At 35.1% G+C, this 19,639-nt stretch overlaps 1 protein-coding gene across 1 annotated transcript in view; it reads right to left on the minus strand.

The window, feature by feature from the left end:
* LOC101741258 (dedicator of cytokinesis protein 9) overlaps positions 1-19,207 on the minus strand; it is a 47,029-nt gene extending 27,822 nt beyond the window's left edge. Inside the window, exons 1-25 of the mRNA XM_038010753.2 lie at positions 18,967-19,207; positions 16,890-17,009; positions 15,550-15,722; positions 14,609-14,903; positions 13,848-14,022; positions 12,902-13,109; positions 11,425-11,728; positions 10,218-10,435; positions 9,517-9,707; positions 8,524-8,768; positions 7,759-7,958; positions 7,270-7,663; positions 7,079-7,195; positions 6,664-6,846; positions 6,082-6,219; positions 5,403-5,598; positions 5,250-5,320; positions 5,010-5,169; positions 4,354-4,590; positions 4,106-4,226; positions 3,545-3,688; positions 3,230-3,450; positions 2,467-2,703; positions 1,545-1,705; positions 584-704 (exon numbers count right to left, since the gene is read on the minus strand). Coding sequence (XP_037866681.1) covers positions 584-704; positions 1,545-1,705; positions 2,467-2,703; positions 3,230-3,450; positions 3,545-3,688; positions 4,106-4,226; positions 4,354-4,590; positions 5,010-5,169; positions 5,250-5,320; positions 5,403-5,598; positions 6,082-6,219; positions 6,664-6,846; positions 7,079-7,195; positions 7,270-7,663; positions 7,759-7,958; positions 8,524-8,768; positions 9,517-9,707; positions 10,218-10,435; positions 11,425-11,728; positions 12,902-13,109; positions 13,848-14,022; positions 14,609-14,903; positions 15,550-15,722; positions 16,890-17,009; positions 18,967-19,014 — 4,678 coding nt within the window. The 5' untranslated portion in view covers positions 19,015-19,207. The remainder of the gene's footprint in view (positions 1-583; positions 705-1,544; positions 1,706-2,466; positions 2,704-3,229; positions 3,451-3,544; positions 3,689-4,105; positions 4,227-4,353; positions 4,591-5,009; positions 5,170-5,249; positions 5,321-5,402; positions 5,599-6,081; positions 6,220-6,663; positions 6,847-7,078; positions 7,196-7,269; positions 7,664-7,758; positions 7,959-8,523; positions 8,769-9,516; positions 9,708-10,217; positions 10,436-11,424; positions 11,729-12,901; positions 13,110-13,847; positions 14,023-14,608; positions 14,904-15,549; positions 15,723-16,889; positions 17,010-18,966) is intronic.
* Between the last annotated feature and the right edge of the window lie 432 nt (positions 19,208-19,639).

Below are 19,639 nucleotides of genomic sequence, written 5' to 3' on the forward strand. Positions count from 1 at the left end.
GAAGCAGTAATGCGTTTCGGTTTGAAGGGTGGGGCAGCCGTTGTAACTATACTTGAGACCTTAGAACTTGTATCTCAAGGTGGGTGGCGCATTTACGTTGTGGATGTCTATGGACTCCAGTAACCACTTGACACCAGGTGGGCTGTGAGCTCGTCCACCCATCAAAGCAATAAAAAAAAAAAGTTGAAACTTGGTATCAATGTAGAAAATACATGTACCTAATGGATAGGCTAATATTTAATGCGTGTTGGACTCCCTACACCAGTTGCGGGGGCGTTAATGATGAAAATCTTTGTGGGGGTGAGAAATAATAATGTTAATTTGAAATGCCCAGCGAAGAGGACGGGTACAGCTAGTAAATAATATAATTATATAAGTAAACAACTACATTTGTAGTTATTAATTTTAGTAGGTACTGTGTTAGAGATGTGCACCGAAACAGAATGTTGCCTGTCGCGACAGAAGAAATATTGTTAATGCACACCTGAATATTCTGCACAATTTCCTTTGAAATTAAATTTCAATTCATAATTTTCTGTGATGATTCTTTTTAATAGTGATTAACGCAATTACAAATCCTTACCCGTTCCTTTCATTGCCTTGTCACCTGTAGCGAAGCAGTTTATAACGGACAGACTCTCTTGGAAACGTTTGCAGTTTAGTGCGTTTGAACTGTCTAACAGTTTTGAGACCGCCATTATGACCTGAACAAATCGAAAATTTAAGTTTATACATATATATTACATAATAATATTATTAAATATAATACGTTATATATGTATAGAAGTATGGAAAATTGTTATTAAATTTGTGAATGATCCACCAGTGTATCAAGATAGAATCAGTGTTCCAAAATACATCAAAAAAAGTATTGCGATTGCTGGTGGTAGATCGTGAGCCCGCATAGAATACCACTATTGTCTATTTCGGTCGCGAAGCAGTTGTACGTTCCAGTTTGAAGGGTTGCAGATCCGTTATACAATACTATTGAACGTTCAACCTTTATGTCTCAATGAGGGTGGCGGTATGCAATATAATAAGTATCTAGTTCTGGGATATAATTATGATGAACACTTTTATGAGATAGATTTTTATTTATTTAGACACACCAACAGCAATATACACAAAACATTCAAGCTTAAAATGAACATGTATAAAATTAAGTACTGGTATGTAAGCCAATTACAGGCATGTACAACAATCTCTTATAACACACTATGACATGTTACAGCAATTTTACAAACAGCACAAAAATAGGTTAAATTTAAATGTTAACAGTACGACATAAAAAAATTCTTGAAAAGAACATGAAAACTAGAGTTAACTATTTAACATTCTCTCATCAATTATAAACAAAGGAACTTGGATACTATAATAGTTTGTTTTTGAGAACAGGACACGTGTCGTTAAAAATGTCGATGCCGTCAATTAATGCATATATTTGGTTAGTTTATTGGTTTATTATTTATTGGTTGGTTATTTTACTTTGAAATTAACATCGAAACTAGATGCGAAACGATTTTGTTTCCTATTACGATTCTTACTTGCAAATGAACTCTGGTGAGATCCCCACCGGCTCCGTGTTGGAAGTTAGCCCGCATCAGCAGATAGAGGGCGGCCGCTGCCTCCCGCCGCAGCCACGCCGCGCGCGCCTCGCACAGCCGCACCACGCCCGACACCACGCCGGCGCACAACGTGCTGCCCCCTTTATTGATATTTTGTAACTTGGATAATGACTATATACTACTATTCTTCTTCTTCTCAGTCGTACACTCCTGGTGGAGTGGTCGTGGTTACGTATGTCTTAATGTTTTTGAGAGACTTCTCCATCTCTCTCTATTTGTGGCGGTACGTGTACACTCAGTAAGGGAACACTTCGTAGATGACTTAATCAAGTCTGTCCACCTTGTGGATGATCGGCCGCGAGAGCATTGACCGTCTACTCCCTACTTTCTTGAACCACTAAACGTTCCAATCAGCTTTCATTACGAATGATATGTCCAAACATATTAAGGATTCGCAATTGCACAATCGATGAAAGCCTTTGTTTGATTAGGAGCTCTTTGAGGATGGATACATTAGTGCGGTGAGCAGTCCATTTTATCCTCAGCAAGCGTATATACTAATACTATATACTATAATTAATAATTTACTGGTGGTAGGACCTCTTGTGAGTCCGCACGGGTAGGTACCACCACCCAGCCTATTTCTGCCGTGAAGCAGTAATGCGTTTCGGTTTGAAGAGCGGGGCAGCCGTTGTGATTATACTTGAGACCTTAGAGCTTATATCTCAAGGTGGGTGACGCATTTGTGTTGTAGATGTCTATGGGCTCCAGTAACTACTTAACACCAGCTCATCCACCCATCTAAGCAATAAATAAAACAAACAAAAAAGTTTTTTTTTGGAATTTCATTTGGTGACGACTATACGAATAATCGATTAAGAAATGAATTAATCGAACATACCTTCGAATAGTGTTTCAGAGAACTGGTTGATATAGGCTCGCAAGGCTGCGAACAGGTGTTTGTACAGAGTTTCGCTTTGTGGACACTGTAGTAGTTTTAGATACGGTTTGGCGCTAACTCCATTAGCCGCTCCGAGATTTTTCATGAATAAGCACGATCTATCTATTATAATGAGGCCCACTTCTGTGGACAAGCATCCTGCTGCTAACACCGTGTGTTCCGCCATCGCTTCTAATTCTGTAAGAAACATAATTAGACATTTCCATTTATTTAACTAAAAAAATCCATTTTTACTACCCGCTTATACTAAGATAACTGTTATTCCAATGAAATTGGGGATGCGATTTAATATCAAAAGGCCGGCAATCGTGCTCGTATGTGATATCTGTGGACTAGTGTCAGATATAGCTTATGAGATTTCTCGTATATCTAAACCAACAAAAAATAAAATAGCCTATTCATGCATTACAGCAGTTATCAGTAAATAAATCTACTGCTCGTAGGACGTGTTGTGAGCGTGTAAGTGTGAGGTTACTCCAGCTTGAAAGGTGGAACGCCCATTATACAATACGATTTAGACAACTACGTTCACCATCGTTATTCTAGGGGTCCGGTAAGTACTTTTAAACTAGGTGGGCCGAAAGCTTGTACAGCTATAATTGTATGTATGCACATATATCTAAAAAAATAGAAACAATACCGTTTGCAATAGTAAATGACGTCACACCACTTTATTATTATGCATATTCTAAACTTGACTCGCCTGTTGTAATTGTGGCAGTATTAGCCAGATTTTCTCTGTTAACTGTGTTGTTCTTCTCGACAATTATGGGAGGTTCCTTGGAAAAATCCGGTGGGCTCATCCGGGCGGGCAGCGTCCTGGCCTTCACTGGCTTCGGCTTGCCGTTGCAGTCCGGCGTTGTCGCCTTCAGTTCACTCAGAATCTTTTTTCTTCCAACATACTGAAACTGTTCTGCGCAGATCCTATTAAGAGAAAGGTTTTGTTTCATTAAAATTTACTAACACTAACACAACGATAAAATCATGCTAAATTAATTATTTCGTTAAGAAAACTTACTCTAAAACGTTAAAGAATGACTGTATGTAGGCCTCAGATAGCGTCTTCCACCAATCAACGAGTCTCTCTTCATCCAAATATTTCAATACAAATAGGAAGCATAACAGAACATCGCGGACTTCCTCGGCAGACATCACGCCGAAACTGAACAGACAACATTGCATTTCACTGTTAAAATTGTTTTTTTCTAAAATAATGATATTAATTAGTTTCGGAATTAAAGTGGGGTATGGATATGTGAGAGATAGTTGCAACCCTTATATAAATAAAATAAAATAAATTTAAATTAAATAAAACGATTACAGATTTGATGTTTGCTGTGGGACAGGAAAATAAATTAATCAGCCACATTCATTCGCAAATAAAACGCAGTGTTATCTTCTTATGAAATTTACAATAAAGGATGACATAGCAGAGGGTAACCTTAAAGAAATATTATGAAAAAATCAAATTATCTACGAAATTGGTTGTATTCACTCTCCAAAATTACCTATTTTTTTTTAATAGTTTCTGAATATCTATATTGAAAATATTATCTACTAGGCAAATAGAGTTACTTACCGATTAACTTGATCACCAATTTCGCTCAAATCTAACTTGCCTATATTCCGAGGAAGCGAGTCGCCGCCGGACATGGTCGAAACCGATTCAAGGGAACTGTGCGATGCGTTGTTGCCGGGATCTAGAATAAATATAATTCAGTAGCAGACTTATTGTTAGTTATTCAACATCAGTTCGAACGTGACTTCGTATACTAAGTTAAAGCTCATTAAGCTTAAAGTCTTTAGTTTATTTCCGACGAGACTTACCTTTTGCATACAAGTGATTACTTTGAACGTTTGATGGTTCTTTGAAGTGAGTAGAATTGCGAGCCGGCGTGTGCTCGAAATGCAAAGTCAATCTATTTCTGCGCGGGGTACTGTTGACTGAAGCGGCTTCCTTCGCGCAGTTGGCAGTGGTGTTGGTAGCGTCGCCGTCCACCTTGTCTACCCCGTTCTCTAGCACTGGACTGGCTAGAGACTTGGTGACGAGGCGATGAGCGTTATCTAGAATTTTTATTTATATATTTTCATTATTATGCTTCTCAGCTAACCTTAAATGATCAAATATCGTCGTTGTCAAACCAAAACCTGCTATTTGCACTTTTTGAGATTTTTACTATGTGACCTTTTCGTATAGTTCACAGCCCTATCTATCATATAAAAAAAACTGTTATGTGTCTATAGTTTTCATTTGATATAAGTTCTTAAGAATTCACCTTCATATAAAATTTTATACGAAAATGTTCATAAATAGAGTTTTTGCACATACCTAGCAGATTTTGGTTTGACAGCGACGATATGCTGTCTCTCTCTGACAAATGTGTGATCGAGTTTTTGTAAGCAATTCATTTTTGAGATTTTAACGATTTTTCACGTAGTATAGAAACGTTTTGATATTTTCATAAAATTTACGGTTGACTTACCTAAAACAATAGTAAGCCAGGGCGAATAGAGATGTGCTATCCTCGCACGGCACTGCTTTGATCGATATCGATCATCGTGTTCGTGTTTCGTCAGCAACGTTCTGAGCACGTTCAAAGCCACTCGGCGTTTCTGAGGTGCTTCACGAAGTGACTGTTCCACCTGTTATTGAAATTATTAAAATATTAATGGGACGACGCAATTACACGCGTTTTCGATAACGATTTTTTTTACTAACTTACATGTTTCAGTAGTGTTCCGGCTAGAAAATGTCGCATGATGAAGTCTTCCGTTAATTTTAGTTTAGCAGGATCTGAAAATATTATTTTAGGAACGAAATTTTTTTGACGCAATATTGTAGATTTGATAATTGTCATTGTAATCACTTCACTTACCAGTATCACAGTCTTTACCGATCTTATTCGCTTGAAGAGGTAAATTGAAGGGTACGTAATGTTCGTGCAAACAAATTGTCTGTAAGAATGTAAATTTGAAGTCGAACAGAGCTTTGGGATCGCACGCCTTAAACTTGTCGAGGTATTTCTTTATTTGACGAAATACAAATCCTCGATCCATGAACGATAAGCAAGACTGTAAATAATAAATAAATAAATAAATATTTACTAACAATCACGCCACGTCAACTGGTCCCGTGATAAGTTCGTAAAGAACTTGTGTTACAGGTACCAGATAACGGAAATAAATATAAGATTTTTATTATACACATACATATATTGAATACACATCCATAACCCTGGAAAAGACATTTATATTTATCATACAAATATCTTCCCTTGGCGGGATTCGAACCCGCGACCCCCTTGTGTAGTGACCATGTCACTTATCACTACACGAGACGGCCGTTAATATGTTGCGTTTATCAAACTAAAATTAAAATATAAATAAAACTGACATTCGGAATACGTTAAATTACGTTTGACATTATTTGTAAGGATGCACTAGTGAAAACTGAAGTGTTTTAGTTAATTGACTAATAATTTTATTTGTAACTTCTTTAAATAAGTTTATCGATATGACACTAAATAAAAAAAATGTACAGCGAAAAATGTCTACCTTAAGAAAAATGGCAAGATTTTTATTAAAAATATGAGTCTGCATCGGCTGTTGTAGAATGTACGACGGCTCTACCATCGTGACCAGTTTGTCAATATTCTCTAATAAATCTGAATGAAACCTCTCATTCCTGGACATCTGTAAAATTAATTACTTCAATTCAATTGTTTCGTCTACATTTTTTGTCTAAGCCGGTGCGGTCCATGGACTTGAAATTTTATACACACTCGACTGTACCCGAAAAAGACAAGTGACAGTGCTCGTGATCACTACGACAAAAACCACGATCGAAACTTATGTCGTTAACATTTTTTTAAGTTGTATGCAATGAAACCCAAACAAATATAAAGTGACGCGGGCGATGCTGTTACAAGGGAATACAGGTCGCTTGCGTTTATGTTACATTGCAGGTTTACGAAATATGAAATAACAATGTTTTTGTTTTAGTAAATCACTATTCTTTTCCGGGTATAGTACCATACTGTTATTTCGGCTTTAAAAACGGCCCTCTTATTAACTGTATATTTCAAAAAGTATGTATAATTTTTTTTACATATTTTATTTGTATTTCGAGTATCTCACCTTTATTCGTCCTGTGTTAATTAAATACTGAGCCATACTCTTCACAATGATTTCGAAGAAGAAGTTGGAGTACTGCATGAATTTATGATTTAGCAAAAAATCTTGTTGATTGGGGTCCACAAACATATGTAGAGGCGCGGTTAGAACTGTGTGCAACTTATATTCAAGACAGTTAAAAACATACTGAAAAAAAAAAAGATTTATTTTATTGGTGTCACTCTTTTGATATCATGGATCTCTCCTTTCTTTCAATGAATGATGACAGAAATGGTTTCACTGTTTACTTGGTGACCTATAACAACTAAACTATAAACTGATCACAGAGACCCATAGACATATACATGTTTCATTCAGTCAGTAATATCATAACGATACGAGTAGCAAGCTTTTACTAGTTTATTAACAAATTCCATACCTTCACATAGCTGTCCAACAAATCTTTTCTCCCGTAATCATGAATCAAATGAACGAAGTGAACAATTAATTTGACAATCTGATAGCCCATTTCCGATGTGTAACTCTTTTCAACAGTCTGTAAAACAATGTATACATGTTAAAAACTATAGTTTTTTTTTTTTGTGTTTTGTTTGTGTAACCTTTACATACCATCAATTCGAACAGCTGGTTTAGGATTGTCGGTAAGAAACCAACAAGTGAGCTGAGTTTGACTGCGTGTGCGGCTTTCAGTGCGTTGCAGACGTCATTCCATGGCGGAGGAGACGGCGACGTGGGAGGCGAGTTACTCTTCACCAATCTCTCCGCATGATTGAACAGATTATGCAAGTGATTATCCCTGGTTGCGACTGTCGAATCTAGTACTATATGACACCGGAACAGTTGCTTCTCTCCTTCGATCCATACTATTTCCGGTCCGGAATTCCCTTTGCCGAGCCCGAGAGGTTGTATCGATAAATATCCAGACGGCAAATGTGTGGAAACCGGTAGGTTTATAAGCTCATCGACAAATTTATCGTTTTTCAATAGCGGGACCCACGCGTACCTAAGAAAAAAAGTCACGTTAGTGTTGCCAGATGACTGACTAAATGATTTATTATATAACACATTTGAGTGTTGTCTGTTTATAATTCCACTTACCCGATACACGTTTCGACATTCGTGTCGTTTTTCTTGGCGATATCGCAAGAGATGTGGTAGAATGTGAATAGTAAATGATGCTGTGAATTAATTGTGGCGGGCAGACGGATTTTCGCTTCGTCCGACCAGGCCGGATTAGCGTTATGATGTAAAACGCAACATCTGTATTGACTCGTCATTCCTGTGCGGCCATATATTGCCTAAAATTGTTATTGTTGATATGAAACAATTAAAATCAATTGTAAATAATAATCATAATGGCTGGGGACAAGTCACGCACAGTCGCCTGGCCCGAACCTAAGATTCCTAGTATTGTGGGAACCAGAGATTGATATACATAGTTATATACGTTTAAATATTATACATTTACAGATATTAAACACCCACATGTACATCATACGAATGTTTGCCTGATGTGGGAATCGAATCCACGACCCTTGGCTCAGCCGTCAAGAGCGCAAACTAGTGCATAGCCGCGTCAGTCTAATAATGAAATGAGACATGAGTGGATGAAAGGGTTAAGTAACATTTTTAAGATTTTTGATTTTTTTAAAATGAATGAAGGTATTATGTGGCTATAAGCCATATTAGACCTTAAAACTGTGGGTTTAAAGGCTATTTTTAGAAATTGCATGTGACGAAGGAGTTATGTTCGAAGAAAAAGTACAAGTAACAAAAGTTTGTTGTCCGTTTTCTCAAAATTAACAAACTGTATCATATCTCCTTCGTCCACTCATGTCTTCAGATATAAGAATACAATTATACCTGTAGCGGTTCATTATCGCCCGTGTCGCTATTCCTGAGTTCGATAGTGCATGCGATGTTCCTAGCCCTGGCGAACATTTTTTGAGATTCGAAATTCAGAGCAAGCGGTCGCACGTAGAGGTGATGCACGTAGGCCGCGTACGGTTGCTCCGGCTCCACGTTCAGTGTTGCGAGCTCTAGCGTCAGAGGCGCAGCCGGCGGCAGCGGAAACGGCTTAAGGGCCGCGTACGCACTCGTCATACAATCTACATTAAAAAAAAAAGAAGATATTTTGACGTTTTATTGTCATTGTTGGAACGTAAAAATTTTTGAAATAGTACGGTACTTAACTATAGGTGTACTATACATGAGGCCTATAAAATCAAAGGCAGCTAATCCAAGTCTGTCAAATATTCAGGTAAACTACAAAAATCGGCTCTAAACACGTCATTATGGATCCTCCCGATCCATCGAAGTACTGCTCTTGCTAGGGCCAGTGTTAGCAACACTCCCGGTTTGAGAAGCTGAAATAACTTTGTTCGAATAGCTACGATATTCTTTATTTTAAAGTAGATTTATAAAGAATGAAAATATTACTAATAATCTGAATTTTAAATGATAAAACTTCGTTTATTAGTACTTAGTACTGAGTAAAAATAAAATTTTTGAACTGAATTTGTTAGAGATTTAGCTGCATTTGTTATAACATGAAAACACTAAAGCGTGTCCAACTAACTAAACAAGATAGCGACATTGTTAATCAATTTTACGACATTATGGCGTTTAGCTGCCTTTGATTTTATAGGCCTCATATATTATTTATAATGGACAGACGAACAGGTCGTTTGAATCGATACCTACACTGTGTGGATAAGGTTTATTGATGGATACATGTTTTTTTTAAGTTTAGATTTAGTAACAAAAATAATATATCTGTTATTTTAGGGTTATGCAAACATGCAAACGGATATTTTCCGAATAAAACATTATATTTAATAATATCCTATATCTTACTTGGTATTTGTTCGCTTGTCTGTTGTATATTTATAGAGAGCCAGCCGGGTATAACGGTTAGTCGAGCCAGCTTCTCGGGTTTCCGATAATCAGATAAAATTTTTAATAAGTCATCATCGGACATCTTATTAGGCTCCTGTCGGTAAATCGCAGAAAACTCTGAGGTTACATCCAAATCATTGCTGTACATTCTGAAAACGGGCGGAGATTAATTTTAAACCTTTTTCTAACACTTCAAGATTTATTTAACAGAGCATTAACAATGTCATAATTGATCTTCACAGTTAAAAACTACAACAATCTGCTCATTACCTTACATTATAGAAATAAATAACGGCTATTTATTAATTTTTAATGCAATTATCTATTTACTTTCGATGCTAAAGAACATAAAATTACTTATTATTATTTATTTATTTTTATTGCTTGGATGGGTGTACGAGCTCATAGCCCACCTAGTGTTAAGTGGTTACTGGAGCCCATAGACATCTACAACGTAAATGCGCCACCCACCTTGAGATATGAGTTCTAGTAGTCTCAGTATAGTTACCACGGCTGCCCCACCCTTCAAACCAAACCGAATTACTGCTTCACGGCAGAAATAGGCAGGGTGGTGGTACCTACCCGTGCGGACTCCCAAGAGGTCCTACCATCAGTAATAAAAATTAAAATAATAATAATAAGTATTAATAATTACTTACTTGTACAAAGGCTTTGCTGCCCAAGCGAAGGGCATTTTGTAGTTTCCGACGCGATTCCCATACGCTTGCACGTTTTTGTGAACCTTAAGACCGAGCCTGGGGTCCTTGGTCGCTTTCATATACGGTTCCAAAACTTGACTAACATGACCTTGGAGTATTTTGTCTATTTTAACTACTAAAAATAAGTCCGGATGTGGATTATTCACCGATAAAACCACCTGAAACGTTTTATTCCATATTTGAAAAGCGTTTTTATAACGGACGCGCGATAAGCCGACATCTAAATGAAGCGTATGACCTAAATACTTCGATATAATGCTTGTGAACTTTGATCTTACAGCCGGGAATATATTAAAATATAAATACAAACGTAGCTACTAGTATTTCGTTGGTAGATTTATTATTTTTGCTGGTGGTAGGACCTGTTATGAGTTCGCACGGATAGGTACCACCAAACTGCCTATTTCTGCCGTGAAAGAGTAATGTGTTTCGGCTTGAATGGTGGGGCAGCCGTTGTAACTCTACTAAGACCTTAGAACTTATATCTTAGGGTGGTTGGCGGCATTTACGTTGTAGATGTCTATGGGCTCCGGTAATCACTTAACACCAGGTGGGCTGTGTGACCTCGTCCAACCATCATTGCACAAAAAAAAATAAAAAAATTTTATTTCCACAGACGAGCAAACACGTTCATAGTCTCGAAAACAGTCTCAATTGTTTTGTAATATGGCCTGTCTCAAGCAATTGGAGGTATGATTCACGGCAGAATCGGGATATAAATAGTTGTTTACATAAGCTCACAATATCCTCTATCAATAGTAGTATATGTATATAAATTAATTGATATGTTTTTGGGATTCATTTTCATTACCTAATGTTTTTTCTTATATATTTTTTTGGTTGTTATCACATCGCAAAAGATTCTAAATCGAATCAAAAATTAAACTATTATATTATGTATGTATGTATTCATGTATGAATGTATGTATGTATGCATATATATATGTATGTATGTATAAACTTTTTGTAACTTAATATTATAAATTTCATTGCACCTACCACTATTCACTCTGCACTATCTTAGGTTGACTGGTAGAGAATGCCTTAGGCATTAAGTGAGCCAATGTAAATTTTACATGAAGTGTAATAAAAAAACAAAAAAAATATATATTAGATCAGAATAGAATTCAAAACAAAAAAAACGCACCTGTCTCTTCGACCGATACCATTCCTCCGGTATCTGTTTTACATCTAATTTAACATCGTAACTAAAGTTTTCGACTAATGACTTTGTGCACTCGTCGTCCTTGACTAGATCCTTGACGGCGTCGTGGTTCAGATCGAAGTGGAAGTCCTCGGTTAGTTTCTTGCCGCATCTCGCGTCGTACAACGCGAGACGAGTGTAGTAAGGTTCGACCTGACATAACAACTCTTTGTCCCCGTCTATGGGCGCTTGTAACCTAAACTTTAAACTTTCGCATTTGAGCAATATTCTTTGGCCAAAATGTTCTCTGTAACGAACAAACAGCGTCGTTTTAATATTTTCAATCTATATATTAATACGTGAAGCAAAAACTTTGTACCCCTTTTTACGAAAATTGCGCGAACGGAGGAGTATGAAATTTCCCACACTTATAGAGAATATAGAGGAGTGCCGAATGCTAACTTTTTTTTTAAATTATATTTATAATACATTAAATCAATAAAAAAAGCATTACACACACTACCACATATTTGACACACACACTTTTATAATAATATACCCTTTGTTTATTGTCAAACTTTTGTTATTGCTTAAAGTCTGTAGACAAATTGAGAATAGGTTAATATTGTTTACCTTTAATATTATTTGTGTATAGTGTAGTCTTGGCGAAATCTGTCACTATGGAAGTCTATAATAGTCTTTGACAATACTACCATAATAATGTTAAAACTATAGAATTTCAATGAATTATAGTCAAATTTCGACTACTGCGGGACCACTAGTTCAATTAATTTCGTTTGCATTGAAATTGTAATTGAATTACTCAACGAACGCAAACGAGATTGAACATGTCCAAAAATTTTTGTTATTACGTAAATGCGATTATTGCATTACGTATTTTGTTAGTGACTGCAATATTATTATGATAGTTACAAATGTATTTTTCATGGTCACTTTCATCAAAGTAGATGTCAACTGTATATATAATTACCTATGTTGATTTGACCAAAAGTTTTACGGATGACGTCAAAACTCCATCGGGACCATGTATCCAAAGCAAGATCATTCCAATAATACTAATAGTGCAAACTGATGACTGATAGGTACATTACGGCGAAAAGTTAAACAAATACGTACGCTTACTAAGCAATTTTTGCAGATATTACATTCGAACTCTTTCTAATATCGCACCTTTAGTATAGAAGTGGCATAACTAAAAAATTTATGAAAATTAGTTTTAAATTTCGAACATCTTATAAACATGTTCAGAAAAGGACAAACTTACTTTTTCCGTCTCATTTGAGTCGCGCATACCTTATAGTATTAAAATCTAAATACTAAAATATATAATTCTTAAATTACATTTTTGGAATTCAGAAAAAAAATTAAATTTTGGATTAAGCCACTTCAATTCTAAAGGTGGCGATATCGCTTTTAACGATTACTTCATACGGTTAGGAAAATCACTCTCGTAACTTACTTGAATGGTTCCAACTGAGGTTCTGGCGACGGCGCTCGTTTGTACGGCAACATGAACACGTTGAAGCGGCTCTCGTTGCGCGCCGCCGCTATAGACAGGTCCGTCTCCCGGGAGTACCGGATTAGGAGGGGGTTCATGCTGTGCTCCAGACCCTTGAGAGTGCCGTACGTCGGAGGAGGCGGCTCTGCGGTCAGTGACACGTCCGCATCTACAATGAGGAATTAGGAGAATCGATTTTAGAATCGAATTTAGAATAAAATTCGAATAAGAATCGATTTTAGAATAGAATAGATTTTAGATTCCAATTTTACTGGTGGTAGGACGGACCTCTTGTGAGTCCGCGCGGGTAGGTACCACCGCCCTGCCTATTTCTGCAGTGAAGCAGTAATGCGTTTCGGTTTGAAGCGCGGGACAGCCGTTGTAACTATACTGAGATCTTAGAACTTATATCTCAAGGTGGGTGGCGCATTTACGTTGTAGATGTTCATGGGCTCCAGTAACCACTTAACACCACGTGGGCTGTGACCTCGTCCAGCCATCTAAGCAATAAAAAAAGGATACGATACAAAAAAAAATATACATTTAAAATTGAGCAAACTTATCCAACGATGCTGCCGTTATATAACTTCAATTTTGTTAGAAAATCTTATTTCAGGTTAATCAAAATTATAAATTTGTTTAAAAGTAAATCTATTTATTTTTAAATGATGTCATATTAATAATGTATTTTTGATTTAATTAGATTTATATTTATCTTTCATCTAAAACTGAAAGCAAGACACAATGACGAACTATATTCAAGTCAGGTAGGACCTACTTGAAATAGGTTAAGAACGACTGCCGAAGTAGATAAGACCTATTACGTTTAAGTAGAACTAAGTAGGTATTACATATGTAATAAATAGCAAACTTATAATAATACAGTAAAGTGATTTATCAAGTTAACCTTTATCTAATGCCTCGTTGCTTTGGTTTGTTTCCTGATTATCTTGGTTTTTCTTTAGCGTTGCTTTAAATGTGTTAATCCATTCATTCATTTCCTCTTCGTTTTCCGCTGAAAACGTGTACCCTTTACCGCCAGACATGCGTAGCTCGAAGCTAAATCTGCCGCGTTTGGTATTCTGTTGTGAGATTTTACAAAACTGATATAATTATTTACATTCAAACTTGAAAATATTTGAACAGTTCGATAACGGTAAAGTTTTAAATTTGAATTTTTTTAACGTTTTTATTTATTAGCCTTTTTGAGAAAATAAAATCATGGTATATCCTATATTAAGCGGTTACCAGTCAGTTTGAGTCGTCTCTCATATTTATCGGAGAATGGCTACAATTTTAATACAGTCTTGATCATATCACATTCTATGGTGTATATTACTCTAAAAGCAGTTCATTCATATATACAAATAAACCTACACAGAGAGGCGTAAACCTGAAACGATTGATTACCAAGCGCAACTTTTATGATACTAAAACCGCATTCATGAGACTTGAATAAACAGCATCATGTTTCTAGATTGTGTGCGGTGTTGGACAGTTAATATCGTGTTTCTTAAACCCGTAATCGATATGAAACAAAACAATCGCTAAAATAATATCCGGAAAGTTACTTCACATATTATATTTATACATGACCTGGTGGATAGCTGCCGCAATGCAGACAGACACACGCGTTCATCGTACAATTGTACAATATTATGTACTTACACGAACAACATCAGAGCAAAAATCCATTACGATAGTGAGCTTTGTTTCCGTTTTCTTATCATCTTTATAAATTTCGAGTATGTAGGTGCCGTCAGCTTCTCTGATCATTGAGCAATAGCGTTTCTTAAACGATTTAGAAGCGAGATTTCCGAAGAGCCTATCCGATCCGATCTCAGGGCCTTTGAGCAAATATCCTTCTTTAGTACCGAGGTCAACTTTCGTAGGTTGGTTCTCATCGTTTTCCGTTTCCGCGTCTATGTCGTATACCTCTTCAGGCAGTTTGCTTACGACGAGCCTTCGGAGAGAAAGCATTCGTTGAAAAACTGGTATCAGTTGGTGGTACTTCCGAGACGAGTTGCGTCTAAATTTATTCTGAATTGAAGAATCGCTACGAGATTATTGCCACGTAACGAGAATTAAATAGCCCCATTTATTAAGCATTAATTATTATGCACGATTTCAAACAAAATGAATAAATTATAATAATGTTAGATTTTACGTAAAAACCCGTTCGAACATTCCCAGTGAAAGCGTTAAAACGTCGCGCATAAGCATATTTTTTATGATAATCCGCGCATCCTTTAGTTACGTAAATATTTCCGTCATTATGTTTGTGTTTAGGAAGTGACTCACAAATCAGATTTCAGTAATGAACATTCCAAACAGCCTTGAAAAACTGTTTCAGTTATGTTATCCATGCATCATGGTCGTGCTAACTGCGTTAATTGCACACTCAATGAACACTGATACATATCTAGCACTAAAATTATTTAAGTGATTTAAACCATTGTTTTAGTGTCATTGATTTAGTTGATTTAGGACTGAATTAAGGAAATACCTATTCTTGCTTTTATCATTAAATTGGAGAGTCTTGTAATTTAATTTTTATATACTAAAGTTCTAATGTACCAAACATTCTATTGTAACAGAGGCATACAAACCTTGGCAGATTTACATAAGTCCCAGAATAGTTGCTATATTTGTAGTGAATAAGATTCCAACTAGAGGCATAGCTGAGCAGAGCTTGTCTCGTGAGCAAGGGACACGATGCAGCTATCCTCACATCTGGAACTGCAGTAGTGACAGTTCTCCAGCGCCGAGGAAGGACTACACTCTATGCATAAAATTTATAAGTTATTACGTATACAATTTATTTCAATTCATTTAAGTATATATTTATGAGAATTAAAGAAGTAGTAGTACTCATAGGCGTTTTCAAAACATCGCCTCTACTAAGAAGATCAGAGAGGACCTTCTCTTGCCTAGTGATATTCTATTTTAAGGCTCAGGGAAGGCCTTCCTGTCAGCTTCATTATATAAATAAAAATATCGAATTATACTTTAAGAGATCTTGATCTGTTACATGTGTTGCTAATAGGGTCCAAATCCTATATGCATAGAAAGTTTAAAAGGATTAAATAAATTAATCAGCATTTTCCCTATAATTTGCACAAATTTCTTTTAATCCATAATTATTTATTTAGTGCATTGGCAGATGTGCTTTTAGTAGATAAGGTTGTCTAATTTTATGATATCTACTTAAGAATTCAAATGGTAAAGTAAAATATCCATGTAAAATATTCACATGTTCAATGTATTTACAATATATTGTTATTTTTAATGTGTTGAATAAGGTATATAGTACATATTTAATGTGTATTTTTATTCTCGTAATTTGTAATCAATAAATTACTCTTTTAATTGAATTGTTTTGACACAGACATCCACTGCAGGATATTGGCTTGAGATATAATTAGATTAAATAGTTTTGTTGCCCTACTTTGTGACTGTAAAGTCTTCATTTATGAAACTTCATATGTACCCTAATACAGGCTTGATAGTGTGGGTACCATTGTTCAAACAAAACGGTAACTGCCAGAAATTTTAAACAGTATTGTTTTGTTTAGGATTCATTTATGTTTTATTCACTGTAATATAGTTATTTCTAATTTTCCATTCGAATCTGCATTGAACTCTGCTCCTTGGTCTTTTTTTCCTGCTACAAGTTCTTATCAAGCTCTGATTGTGACATTTAGAATGTCAAATTGCAAATGCAAATATAATTAGCTTGTTTAGCAATCCAAGAAAATTACAACAAAGAATTATGAGAAAATATATTTTTCTGGAAGAGTACATTTATATAATGATTCTTACAACATTCATTATCTCCTTTAGCTGTTGTGAAAGATTTATTGTTTTACAAAATTTAGTGACATCATACACAAAAGCAACTTTGTGTTGTTAAAACAGCAAGTGATAAACAACAGCTTGTAATACTTACTGAAATATCATCTGTTGGGTATAAGAGGATATCCCTCAATGGATCATTCAGAAGTAAAGTTTTATTATCTTGAATGTATTGTTCAAAATCAAGTGCTGTGCATTTGCGGGTGATAATGTTCTGAAAAAAAAAATTAAGGAACATAACAACTTATTAATGACATTTTATTTAACAAAGAAATTGATTTCATTCATGATTCGAATGCATGATGCGGTACAGTATTTAAAGTCACCAACCACCAGACCCACAAAACAATCTTTTTATCAGTTACCTAACTCTAAAATCTTTTTTTATTTTTTTATTTGCCAGATGGGTGGACAAGCTCACAGCCCACCTGGTGTTAAGTGGTTACTGCAGCCCATAGACATCTACGACGTAAATGCGCCACCCACCTTGAGATATAAGTTCTAAGGTCTCAAGTATAGTTACAACTGCTGCCCCACCCTTCAACCCGAAATGCATTACTGCTTCACTGCAGAAATAAGCAGGGCGGTGGTACCTACCCGCGCGGACACACAAAAGGATACCACCAGTATCATCTGGACATCATCTTCGAAAATCTTAGACTTAGCAGAGGCAAAAAATAGATTTACCTATAAAACTTTTTACTAGATTTTTATAACAACTAGCTCAAACAACACATAGTATACATAGTTACATACATAGCACAGCATTATATTTCTAAAGTCTGACAAAATCCTAAGATTCTATCAAACAGGGACCAAAACAGGGCTGAAAACTAATTAAATTTTTTTTATTAATTTAAGTTACATTTTGTAAATTCATGCAAATTTAAATTACATTTTGGTCAAGGGTAACCTTAAGCCATTTTAAATAACAATAAAGAAGCAGCAACATATCTACCACCTAATTTTAAAATCACACTGATGTAAATAAAGCCATTTAAAAAGATTTCTTACTTATAGTTTGAAAGTTGTAATTATACTTATTTTAAAAGTAAACAATATCCTAATTGGTTCTTTATAAATGCATTACATATATCTGAAAAAAGTCCTCATTTATACTATGCCTGTAATGCTTTTAATTAAATAATTTATATTTGACTTGTTGGCTCAATGATGATCTGGTTGTATGACATGTTCTATTGTGATTCTGATTTCTACAATAGTGATACTAAAATGCTAAGTGATGATATTAGTATAATCAATCTTATTTCCATATTTATTTATTTTTTAATTACTGATTAGCAGAAAACCATTTACTCTTATATTTAAAGCCAGGGTTGAACATAAAAAAAAGATATGGTTTGGTTAATTGTATGTAATTATAATTATAAGCTTTGGCTTTATTTTTACATCTCTGGCTTCCGTCATCACAGGTAGATTTTGCAATTTTCAAATATGACTATGAGCTTTTCAACACAAAGTTCTAACATTTTTACTTTTTACTTATTCATCTGTATAATTACTACAAATGACAATGTAAAAATTACTTTATTACTTAAATATTATGTTTCAATGACAATAGTGATGGCAGCTTAGTTTACAGTATTCATACAGTAATGTTATGTAAACACTGTTTGAATGACAAATTGAGATTGTCAAGCAAAACCAATTATATTTTTCTATTATTATGAAAGTAAGACAGATTTAAGGTTTGTGTAGCCCTTTGTTTACTTTAAATAATCATTTAATGTTTGACTGATGAACTGACTAAAAATAGGCTTTTGTCGACTACCAGACCACTCGATTCGTTTTATTTAAAAATAATGAAAATGCGATTTCTAATTCCAGTTTTTGGAATAAACAGAAGTGTTATCTAACCAATTACTAAGTTATACTGTACACTTTTACTAGAAAATAATGTTATGATTTAATCATTTTTCTGTTATGAAAAAAAAAACGAAACAGTTTTTTTAACTATTTTTAATATTTGAAAACCAGAAACAGGATCCTGGAAACAAGAATTAGTTCATATATCTGATTTAAGTATTGAAATTTAGAATAGTTACTGGCAAGAAAAGTAAGAGTTCACAAAAAATATTGATAAAAGGCAGCCCGTAAACATATTTTTTACTGAACCAAAAGCTATGAATAGAATAAAAACTAGTATTTACCTCATATTCTGCGCCAGCCTTTTTTACTTTAGAATTGACCGGAGGCATTATGAAGTTTCACAGATTTTGCTAAGCATTCAGATAGAATATATTCATTATTTTAATTATAATGCGATTATTTACACTACGTTCATTTTCTTTCTTACACAAACAGCACATCACTTAAAAACCGCAATGAAATTCTGCCAAATTTTGGTGCTAATGTTTGCCCATCGCTGCTGCTACTAGTGCTTAGCTGTTGATGGATTTCGGAAAGTAATGTCAAATGACGATTTTTGATCGATTCAAATACTCAATTCGAACATTAAGTCGATCGAAAATAATTCAAATCGATCACGATTCGGAAGTTATTGACAAAACGTACATACACATTAGAGTTAGTTTTAGTGTACCTATTTATTTGTGTTTATTATCTAATTAATTTACTGCTCTCATTGGGCTCAAGCTCAAACTACCTAGTCAGGTCATAAATTCTGTCACATGTTTAATGTAAAATAATTGAAACAAGTTTATTCATTATGTAACCATTCATATACCAAAATGAACTTAACAAAACATAGATTCTTATAACACTAAAGTTTATTCAAAATGACCTCCGTGATTTTGAATACAGGCCTTCAATGTGCGCGGCCAGTCATCTATCGCAGCACGAACGAGGTCCATGTCAATATCG

Source organism: Bombyx mori, chromosome 4 (assembly GCF_030269925.1).
Source record: "Bombyx mori chromosome 4, ASM3026992v2".
Classification (NCBI taxonomy): domain Eukaryota; kingdom Metazoa; phylum Arthropoda; class Insecta; order Lepidoptera; family Bombycidae; genus Bombyx; species Bombyx mori.